Genomic DNA, 12,352 nt, shown 5'->3' with positions numbered 1-12,352 from the left:
CAAGAGAAGTAAACAGAAGAACAGCAAACTGCTCAGAATATGCATAGATTCTATTTCCAGTGACTTAATGCCTTTCTGTAGGGTCTTGAAGAATAAAGGGTTCTTTAGTCCTCAGTATAGTTTTCATTTTAAGCTGAGGATACATTAGACATTTCCTTTATTGTACTGAATTTCTGGTAAGCTAATACCTGTTTTATCAGGCAGAGCAGCAAATAAGTGAGAGCAATTATGCTGATGCTTCTAATTTTTCTCTAACTTTGGCTGTCAACTGTGTCATTCCACCAGATTTAAGTACGAGTCTGGTCTGCAAATGGCACTGAAACTCTCAGAGGAAAATCTTTGCCTGCTTTTGAGAGACCTTGAAGCAAAGCTGTGCCCAAATGAAGGCTGCAATTCCAGACTCCATTAATATTAAGAACCACTTATCAGATCCTGTAAAGCTTTATTGCCTTCCACCTGGCCTAGATTACTTTGATCCTTGAGCACACCATGCTACAGAGGACAGCACCACAACCCCTTCCTGCCTGGCAGAGCTGCTGCAGGTCCCGCAGTGAAGCGGGAAGTGCCATGCTGCCATCTGCAGTCAGGATACCCACCCTCCCTGCTTGACTGCCTCACAGCCAACATTCCTTTTCTTACTATTCTCATCCTTACCACTGAGGAATCTCAAATTGTTTACTTTACAATGCCTCGACCGAACATGAACTCTCGAAGTTTTAGTCCTTGCAGAAGGGCTTATTTTGCAGCACTTTGAGCTAGAGTTATAGGAATGGCAAAGTGAGAAGGAGGAAGAAAGCACCTTAAAATTCCATTACCTGTCTGGTGTGTATGGGGCCTGGGGCCTTGAAGCCTCCTTGACAGCTGCATTCAGAAACACTGTAAGGGTCCGAGCTGCTTGATGAGCACTTGGAAAGCGAGTCACAGCCCACCACAAAGGTGTTATCTAGAGGCAATTCCTGAATGACATGGTGCTTCTTGGGGGGTACAGGAGTCTCAGGTTTAATTTGAAAGGTAGGCTGTGGAGAAGCAGACTTGTAATGCTTTGCTAAATCTGGGCTATCAGGCTTAAATGTGGTTGGTGTGGTGGCCCAGTTATATTTTCCCATAGTCTGTTCTTCTAGCTCTACAGGAATGTCTAAAGTGCCATTTATGTGCTCGTGTCCAGGATCATCAGGCTTAGATTCTTCAATAGTCACAAAGTTGAGGAGAAGACTCTTAGGAGAGCGCTTCTTCTTCTTCTTCTTTTTCTTGATCTGCCTATTCTCTTGGTTTGGGGAAACCCATTCACCACTCTGCTTGTTTTTCTGGACAACCTTGTGCCTGGGCGTCTGGCGGCACCGGACTAAAGCAGTAACAAAAATTACCAGAATAACTGTCATAGTGCCTGCAATAATGGCAATGATGATCTTGACATAATCATTGGTCTGGGGGTTATCTCACCATCCCCAATGTTCTGGCCCACGGGAGTTTCCATGTTCCTGCGCACTAACTCTTGCACGTAGGAGCTGTTGGTGACTGTCTCATTCACAAACAGATGCACAAGAGCTATTGTGTAAAGAGACTCCGGCTGTCCCAGGTCATTGACTTTTATCACCAGTCTGTGCAAGCCATGATCTGATGTAATTACCTTCTCTTTCAAAGTAATATTGCCTGTTAATTGGTCAATTGTAAACAAGCCCCTGGAGTTCCCACCTATGATGCTATAGCGGAGCTCCGCGTTCATTCCCGTGTCATTATCAACTGCAAAGACTTTAGTAACTACAGACCCCGGGCTGGCTGATGTTGGAACCAACTCATAGGAATAATTGGATGAAGGAATAACAAAAACAGGCCTGTTATCATTTACATCAACAACATTGATGGTCACTTTAGCAGTTGAGGAACGCTGCAGTCTTCCTCCATCCACAGCTTTCACCTGGAAAGTATATGACCCCTGCTGTTCCCTATCAAAGGTAATATTAGGTCTTATTACACCAGTAAGTGGATCTATAATGAAATTATCTCTACCATTTAAGATAGAGAGAGTGACTGCAGCATTTTCTCCCGCATCAGCATCTGTAACTGTGATAAGCCCCACTGTGCCATACATGGGCAGGTTTTCTGGCACATAGAAATTATATTCATTATGTGTGAAAGCAGGGCTGTTATCATTCTGGTCCAGGACTGACACTGTCACGGTAGCATTGGTCTGCAAAGGTGGCATCCCATTATCCTTAGCCAGCACAGTGAAAGAGTACCTGTCTTGCTTTTCTCTGTCCAGCTTTCTTACTGCTGTCAGAATTCCTGTTCGGCGGTCAAGGTTGAAAATAGGGGGTGCATCTGAACCCAGGATGTAGCTGATCTCAGCATTCCGCCCACTGTCAGCGTCTGTAGCACTAATCTTGGTCAGCTGAGTACCAGGAGCATTGTTCTCAGGGATGGAAAGGCCTATGATAGGCTGTGTAAAAACTGGGGCATTGTCATTCTCATCTTTAATTTTGATCAGGAGCATTGCAGACTGGTTTAGGGGAGGTTTCCCTGAATCTGAAGCCACTATTTTAATGGCATATTCCCGTGTTGCTTCATAGTCCAGAAATGTGGCTGTCTCCAGGAGAAACTGATTATCAAACACTGGTTTTAGCCTAAAAGGGACATCATGATCTGTAAAACAAGTAACTTTTCCGTTCTGATCAGCATCCTTGTCCATTACTGTTATCAATGCTATTTTTGTATTAAGGGGAGCCTTCTCAGACAAAAGTACTGTCCCATTCACTGGATTGATGATGTATCTCGTGTCTATCGATGGGACATTGTCATTAATATCTGTGACATTAACAGTCACTGTTGCTCTTGATGGAGTTGAACTGCCATCACTTGCCAAAACAGTTAATTTGTGTACAGGAGATTCCTCCCTGTCCAGTGGTTCTCTTATAGTGATGAGGCCAGTGGTGTTATCGATGGCAAACAGCCTTTTGGCCAAACTGGAGATCTGATTGCTGAAATAGAAGTGGATTTGTGCATTTGAGCCCAGGTCTGCATCAGTGGCGTGGAGCTGAGAAACAGAGGTGCCCACTGGAGCATTTTCGGGAACACTGACTTCGACGTCGTTCTCTTTGAACACCGGGCGGTTGTCGTTCACGTCGGTCACCGTGACCTGCAGGATGGCAGTGCTGGACCTTGGAGGGCTTCCACCATCTTCCACTTTTATTTTCATCACATAGGTATCCTTCTGCTCTCTATCCAGGATCTGCTGGACAATCAGTTGAGGCCACTTATCTCCCTCGGGTGTCTCAGTTATATCAAGACCAAATACATTTTGACCCTGCAAGACACAGAAAGAACATAGTTTAGCTTGACGGCAAATTTAAATAGAAAAACATCTCATTATTGTTTCTGAAATTGTCATGGAATATATATTTACACATATACTCTGTACAGGAATATACATTTTTATAGTTACCTTTATTTTGCAATATCTGATTTTGCTTTAAGCTCTGGAGGTTTAAGAAAGCTTTGGAGGAAATATGGCAATAAACAGATACATTAGAAAAAGGGGGAAAGTGGAGGGGGTGGTGGGGTGTTTGGTTTTTTTATGCAGTTTTTCTATTTCTACAGAAAAGCTATTAAATTCCTGGACAGATGTGATTCAGTTTCTCTATTGTATGAGCGAGTGTTGAGATGAGGAATGAAGCCACTGGAGGACCTACACCAACATTCAATTTCAAGGAAACCAACAAAGATAAAGGGACTGTTTCTCTGTGGAGCAAGTCTGGACATGATCTAAAACCATTAGCATAAAAAATCCAACACCATCATTGAAAAAGGACTTACTGCATAATTCAGGTGTTAGATGGCACAGGCAAAATGAAGGCATAACATTTTATTAGAAATATATTTAAAAATTCACTAAAACTATTTCTTTATTCATCATTACATATTTTCTATTTGTTATGAAAATTATAATCCCAGTGAGAAAAGAAGATTTATTTCCATTTCAAAACATGTCACAGAACTGTGAGATCAATTTGAAAATAATCAATATTTTTCATGGGGTTTGTTGAACACCTCTGGAATTGTGCCCAAATGCTACATATATTGCACAAACATAGCTTTTTTTAAAACACTAGTGTTGACAAATCTGCTAAAATCAATATTGGAATCTAAAATGAAATTCCCCCTTCTTCTGTCTTTTCAGACAAACAGGGATTAAGAATACAAGAATTATCATTTCTTCTCACATGTCACCCTTCAGAGGAAGAAATGATGCAAAGGCAGTTTTCTAACCATCTTCCACAAGGACAGAGCTAGAATGCAAATGACTAAATCTGAATGTATGGGATGACCAGAAAAAAGAAAGCATTGATAAAGTTATGGACTAATTAGAATTTTCTTTTTAGGTGTCATGTCTGTAATAATGAAAAAGCGAGCCCAGTCTGGTTCTTTCTCTACTTATTGTGCTTGTCTTTCACCTTCACTCATGTAACTGTCATAGAATCATCGACAGTTTGGGCTGGAAGGGACCTTAAAGATCATCTCATTCCAACTCTCTGACACCTTCCACTAGACCAGGTTCAGTGCTTGGAGCAGCTGTGGTCTAAACACTTCAAAACAAAGCAATAGAAAATGTTTCAAGAGTGCAAGGTTCCTTATTTCTCATTACTTGTAAATGATTTGTATTCATTGTATCTTGCTACCCACTATTAAAGTGGATGCATTTATAGCTTCTACACACTCCTATGTAAGGATATACTCTGTCATTGATTTGTTTTCTCAAAGCCAGAATTTGACCCTACATGAGTAATCATTTATTTCACGGGAAAGAACTATTCACCCACATATCAAAAATTGCTGTGCCACTTGCACAGTATTTGTGACAACACTAAGTTGCAGCTAGGGACAGTATAAAGTGAACCAGAACACATTTTGAAGCAATAAAACAAATACAGCTTTGGCTGCTTTAGCAGGAGGCATGAAAATATAAGCCCTGCAAATTGTTTCTAAATCAACATATACATTTTGAACCAATTAGGATAAATTTTAGGATGGTAATTCTTATCTCCATGAAGGCAGAACATGCATTTCCTCCTCATATTCAATCTGGCAAGTAGTTATTTACAATAAATTTCATAATTACTGAGAAATAATAAATTATATATTCTATGCTTTAATCCAGGGGGAAAAAAAGTAACAGAAGTCACAGTAAAAACAACCTGTCAGATCTCTTTTACTTCTTTATTTGTACACAAGTTGACAGATGGGCACTGATTACTCTGTCATTAGATCCCACAGCTACAACAAACACTTCATACAGACTTCCAATACATGTGGCCCTACATGTGAATACCCATCTCTGCTTTTCTTTTCAAGTATGGGAAAGGTATTTTTCATTATAGCACATAAATTTGATACAAAATATCATGCTTTAGTTCCCCATCACTAGCAATACATTACTGGAGAAACAAAAAGGAATGCAAAGATCTCTTCCAAGTTCATTATTAACACTTGAATAATTTTCTATGGAAGAAAATATTATCCATGTGTATTTCTTCCTATTCATTACAGGTTTACATACCTTTTTAAACCACAAAAAATATTACAGAGAATTAGACATTCTCTTAATGCAAGCAATCTTATTTCATGTTGTTTAAGGGATAATTTAACAAACACATTTTCTAGGAACAGATATTTCTCACATTCTGAATATAAAAAAAAAAAAAGGCAAGAAATATATTTTTAAGATTATAAATATCTAATTCTCTCCATCCTGAGCAAAGAAATTCAGAGCTAAAACAAGAAACATGAAGCAAAACCTTCAGGATTAAATTCTTGATGTTGAAGAAAATGGCTTTATCTTCCTTAAAACCTTAGTGAAGTTAAAATTTCCATTAGGGCCAGATTTCTATTTGGACTGAACTGTACCTCAGTCACCACATTATCCTAGTGATCTTAAGGATTTGTTCACACTGGGAAGTGTATGAGTCCATAGGAAAAGCAAAATATATAATTAATATTTTGGCCATTAAAATGACTGGTAGAAATAATCTGCTACATCAATGTCTCCAGCACTACAGAAGGATGGGAGTGAGAAATAAAAAAGCTTTAAAGAGGCTCTGGCCTCGATCACAAGATTCTTCATCAGGGCAATAAGGATCTCTGTTACCTTATTCCATTTTCATAACAACTTTTTCAGTGGATTTACACATACAGCCCCTAAGATAATGAAACCTACTTGTTGAACACTCCCTACCTGATCATTTGTAATGGATCCAAATGTCCTTTTCGGAGCTGTTTTGGGCTGTCATGTAAATAAAAAATTAGAGAGTATTTTAAAAACTGTAACATCTAGGTATTTTCATATACACATAATCAATGACACATGGACACTTAGTGTGACTGAAAACAAGAAGAGCTTCTAGTACTACAGACAGGACTGTATGTGACAAAGTGCACAACAAGTCTACACATAGATATATCACAGTGTTTCATCACAGTGTATTGTTAAATCGATGGGGTACTGACTACCTGGATGCTGTCAAGAAGAATGGGAAAAAAGACCAGCTTCTGGCTAATGCTGATAACAGTGACACGGTCTGCTGTGTTCAAAACACCTTATGAACTTAAACTTGCAGACCAGTAAGCTGATAGAATGTAGTAATTTCTCAAAAAATAGGGAAGGGAAAGGACACTGTGCTAAATAACCACACAAAACTGACTGTGATACAAAGTACTCAAATTAAGAAAGGCTACTAGTGATTATTTCTTAATATATACAAATGATGTAATTGTATATAATCATTATCCATTGTTAACTGACAAAGAGGAGAACAACACTGTCTTCAATCTTCATTCAAAAGAATATTCTGAAGTTTTAGAGAAAGACAAAAGAGCAAAGACAGCTCATTGTTTTGTGTCTACAGCTTCACTCTGTACTTATTATCAATACTTCTCTTCCCGTACTGTAAACGACAAACACATCACATGATGTATGTCTTTAGTTCAACTGAATCTGAAACAGAAGGGAAGGGCCAGACAACATGAAAATCTCAAACTTTTACTAATATTCTGTGAATTTCAATGAATATTACAACAACCTAAAAGTACACATTTATTGTGTATTATGGCAACAGTATTCTTCAAAGAAAAAAAAAGGAAGAAAAATATTAAAAGATCAGCTCCTTAAAAGATCAGTAATGCATTGAAGTAACTACTTAATAAAAATGCTTTTTGCTGAAATATAGTTTTGTGTTCAAAGGACCCTAAAATCTTTTCAGAAAGTCCAGATAATAATGCATGTTTGCCAACTGCTAGTTATTTCAATGTACAGCACAGAAAACCTTTGCTGGGTCTTCTGTAAAACTACAAGATAGGTCCCAGACACTTCTTCCTTGTCTGTTTTTGTCAAGTCATGTGGAACTGTTCTGTAACTGTGCTGTTACATTAGCAAAGAAGAAAGTATAGCAGCACAATTTCAGTTCTTAATGCAGAAAACTGGCCCAGTTGTACGGTGGACAACATCTTGAATAAAAGCTGAAAATTAAACTTGCAAGTTTCTTTCAAAGGTAATACTTTGGATGTGAAACCGTGAATTCCTAAAGCCAAGTTAAAGCCTTAAACACAAAATGTTCTACATGACAGGCAATAATGGATCTATGTTTCTATAACAGGTGCATATTAATACACTAAAATCAAAACTATTGTGCTGTAGCTCTAATAAAGGTTCTTTGTCTTCTATTACTTACACAATGTGTAATTTACTGTCCATGTTGGACAGTAGGACATCATACTACTAGCACTGTCTATACCATAACTTGGTTCTTTTCTACCTCCAATTATATAAGAACCTCTATAAATGTAAAACATTGCCAAAGATCTCCTCTCCATGTACACAACCACACACAAAACTGTACTTGTCCTATGAAGTAAGCAGCAAGAATAACGCTGTAGATGGGATCAATAGAACACAAGGATAATAATGAACCAATTTATTCTGGAAAGGAACAGTAAAAAGTACAACATGGAACGAAGAAGCAGACAATCAATGTATCTAACACTGATTTTCTGAAAAAGAAGAAAAAAGAGCTATGGAGTTTACCTAAACAGGAAATTACTTCTTTATGTTACTGTAACAAAACTTAAACAGTTCTAACAATTACATTGCTCCTTAAGCCTTTAAGATGATTTGACTCTTTCTGCAAAGAGTGCCTTTGAATCTTGTCACTGTGAACTTTATTTTCTAAGATAGATAGATATAAGGTAGAGATTCTTTTTTCTAAGTTGGAATATTTTTTCATCCTATTGAATTCCTGATATTCAATTGTGCAACATGTTTATTTGATCATGTTCACCTTCACTAAGGAAAAACAATTAGAGACAATGAATACCATATTTTTAATATATTTACTCTTTTCCTGCCCTAATTTCTCCAGTCTACAACTTAAACAAGCCTGAAAGTCCATACTTAAAAAGTGTTAATATTTTTAATCTCAAAGTTTTACAAGAAAGAGAACAGGAAGAGCTGGAAAGTGACAACACACATACATTTCACATTTTCAAGACAACACCAGGTTTCATGGCTAACTCTTTTTCCATATTACAACTCTGGTCTCTAAAATGTTGTTTCAAGGTGGGTTGGTTCTTTATAATGAAATCTAATTTCTCTTTTGAAAAATGGATTGTAATTAAAAACAAAAAAGCCTAATCCAAAACCTAAAATAAAACATAAACCTGAAGCTTCTCTTTTAATAAAAACTAATTTCATCTACCTCTACAAACTAGGGTAGCAGTAATGGTGTATGCACATTACTGCAAGAACATAACATAAAATTACCAAGATAAGTGCTTTCCAAAAAACTGGGACATTCTTGAGTAGTCTTGCACAATGCCCTGTAGACATACAATTATATATTTCAGAAAAATATGCAGCTGCACCTCAAAACTTTAAGGAATTTATGTTCACAATACTCTTGCTATATAAACAGGAAGAGTACACTAACTAAAGATGGGAAACTGAAGTACAGAGACATTTCATTGATTGTCCAAGGCTTGCAGCTTGTCTGAAAATGGCAGTCACTTCTGAATTACCAGTCATGTTTACAGTTAAATTTTAGAACTTTAAATTTTGGAAATTAAACTTTAGAGTTTTAAACTTCAAGCAAAGTTCTCTTCTTTAGAGCTACTTTTACCAAAACAAGAGAGGTCAATAGCTGCTGGTAACAACTAGGGAGGTAACCTCCCCTCTTAATCACCCCTATTATAGTTGTTCAGAAATGTTCACAGACATTCTATTGAACAAAACCCTACATTTTCAATAAACCTGAGGGGACACAGATTCAGGTATGAAATATGTTTGAGCTTTGCTCTGAATTCCCATGACAAAGCTTCAGATACCTGACTTGCCCTTCAATATGTTTCTATCTTTGGAGTCCCACTATAGATCCATAATAAAGGAAAAAAAAATCAGGATTGATGTGAGGCAACAATATATTCAACAAGTGAATTTTGATATTTGCATTATATCTGTGTGACAACTACATATTTGCTTAATTTCCTAGCTGAGAACAGCAACAGGCACCGAACTGAGCGTCTCTGAAAAAGAGAAATAAATGAGCACAAGTTTCTAATGCAGCACTGTGCCTTTGGAGGGAAGCACTAACAATTCTGTATTGCTGCTCACAACAGCTCCTAAATCACAACCTCATTTGGCCTCGACAGCCAAACAAGGTCTCTGAGGCTCCCAGTGGCACATTTTGGAGCTCTCAGGCGGACACTGCCGGGGTGTTGGTGCGCTGTGAACCTGCAGTGCCCTCCTGCTCACTACCTGCTCTGTGAGCACATCAGGACTTTGAGGCAGAAGGAGATGAAAACTGACAGCCACTTGTACACAAGAAAATAGAAACAACTGAGGCATTTCTGGAAATTCCGTTACCCTGAAGCAGAGACTGTCTGGCATCCTCAGCTTCCAATAATTTCAGCGGAAACTGGGGGTGATAGAATACAAATGGATTTGGCTTGTGACAAACAGAAGAACAAAATATAGGAGACTGGAAACCTTTGTCCTTTGTTAAAAAGGAGTATAAATATTTGCAAATCAACATTCATTAAATTAATGTACAGTTGCTCTCTCATTCCCTCTTATACACACACACACACACAGACACACATTCAGCTGAGCTGTTTGTTATCTTTAAATCCATGGCATCCTAAACAAGAGAAATCCATACCCCAACCTCTGATGCTGTAGCTTTTTCATGAGGTTATTTAACAAGATTGTCTTATTTGATCTAAGACCCTTCAAAAGCTAAAGTTCAGCTGTGGGCTAAAGCACTGTATCTTCCCTTTATGTTTACACTTTTAGGAAAAAATGTTGACAAAACTTTCATAATGTGCATGTCTCACTGTTTTATAAATGTTGACACTAAAAAATCCACAGTCTTAGCGCAGAAGATTCACTATTCATCTGGACAAAAATACAACAGCATGAGGAAAAAAAATTCTAGTAGAAAAGAGTTTACATCTTCCATATGGAGTAGATTTCCCCCAGCTTCCACAAACAGGCTTTAGGAATTCTAGACCTGTCCCAAATACTGCTGAAGTGACCCAACCATAAGCCTCTTTCAAGGCCTCCACTCTGCAGATCTTTGTAAAACCCAAAATAAGAAAAAGTGTGACTGTGTCTGTGTGTGTGTGTGTGTGACGTTTAACTTCTGCGGGATCAGTTTTGCTTTTGAAAGAAATAAAGCTATACTTTCCCAAGGAATGAAAACTTATCCTTTTTTTATTACTCTCAGAAAATAACAGTGAAACTACCATATTAAACTGCAAAAGCATGTGACATAAGTGCAAGATGCCACTTCACTGCACATTGGAAGATAATAAATAATACTGCAATTTCAGAGTAATAAATCAGAGACAGTTGCTGAGAAGACATACAGAGAGACACTAAATACTAAAAATAGTCCCAGGGACACTGAATTCTAAAACTCATTAAATAAAAGTCTTTTCATCACAGTGATCAAGGAATGTAGGGGATAAACCAAAGATGTATTCTCTGGAGCTGGATTTATCAGGAAGACAACTTGACTTCTTCCTCCTTCAGTGTTTACTAACTCCTATTTATCTGAATCACTGGAACTGAAGCAAGATAAAAAGGAAGAAACATTTCCTAACTGTAGGGCAATAACTCGAGTCTGAAAGTCAATTTGGAAAAGAAATCTCATGCTACCTGTGTGTATTGAAAATTCTGGTAAATAAATTGTCATGACTTGCTCATTAATGATTTATATTCCAAGAAGCTTCCCTGGGAGTTTGGAATCAAAACTCTTAAAAGGGTATTTGATATATATTTCTCTATATAGTCATACTCAAGAATATATTCCTTTCTATAAACAAAAATAAAATTCCAATTTCCCTCTAATTGAATGCACTTGTGCTAGTCCTAAGACTTAAAATCAGAGATGAAATTGATATAACTGATTTGCAAGAGAAATAAATTTAAGAATAGTAGAATGTCATGTTTACGGGGAAAACACCAAACACTCATCATTCCATTCCAGCTTTTCTCCTCAGTTTTTGTTCACAGTTTATACTCCTGTGTAGCAGTTCAGTTGTGAATATACATTAAAAATTGTGGCTAAGGGGCAGGGATTTTCTCTGTAACAGGAAAAAAAAATTAAAAATTCCTATAAAACCATGAAACACAATAAGACGATATTTAACATTGAGAGCACCAGCTTCAGAAGGTAAATACATTATCCATCTCCTGTTGCAAAGAACTAGATTAGTCTCACCAGGTAATGTGTATCCTCCAATAAATTGTAAACTGAGACAAGCTCTCCCACAATTCATGGGGAAAAATGCAGAGAGTGGTTAATCTTGGTAGTAAAGTGAGTGATGGGGTGGATCTCCACAGGAAGGCTAAAGCCAGGTTAAATAAAACAGCTCAAGAGTTATTTAGCAATGTGACTGACCTCACACTAACTGTGCTACCCCAGAAAAAGCAAATTAAGCCAAGATAGTTGAAGCCATTTCTGCCCAGTAATGACTCGTATAACCCAAGAGAAAGTAAAAAGCAAGCTTTCCCATGTCTGGATACACATAAACTACTTTCCTGAGGTTAATTCAATCACTGTCCTAAAACAGATGTTTCCAAATAACAGGACACATATTGTTTGTGGTACAATGAAACTTGGTAATATGCACACACAGAGATTGGACCTGAGGCCTCTTCCTCTGTGCAAAATATCAACAGCTTTTGGGCAACTAGCATGATTTCAGCCACAAAGGTGTCAGCGTGGCAAACAAGAACTGAAAAGTTTCCCCAGACTCCTCACAACTGCTCCAGTATGATAATAACCCCCGGTTAAACAACCATCAC

The 12,352-nt window shown here is 37.6% G+C and overlaps 1 protein-coding gene across 1 annotated transcript in view; it reads right to left on the bottom strand.

The window, feature by feature from the left end:
• PCDH11X (protocadherin 11 X-linked) overlaps window positions 1-12,352 on the bottom strand; it is a 457,123-nt gene that overhangs the window by 387,105 nt on the left and 57,666 nt on the right. Inside the window, 2 exon segments of the mRNA XM_050310765.1 lie at window positions 816-1,429; window positions 1,432-3,301. Of these exon segments, the coding sequence (XP_050166722.1) occupies window positions 816-1,429; window positions 1,432-3,301 (2,484 nt within the window).

Source organism: Myiozetetes cayanensis, unplaced genomic scaffold (assembly GCF_022539395.1).
Source record: "Myiozetetes cayanensis isolate MyiCay16 unplaced genomic scaffold, myiCay2020 scf15, whole genome shotgun sequence".
In the NCBI taxonomy this organism is placed as follows: domain Eukaryota; kingdom Metazoa; phylum Chordata; class Aves; order Passeriformes; family Tyrannidae; genus Myiozetetes; species Myiozetetes cayanensis.
This window is presented reverse-complemented; position numbering and strand designations above follow the sequence as displayed.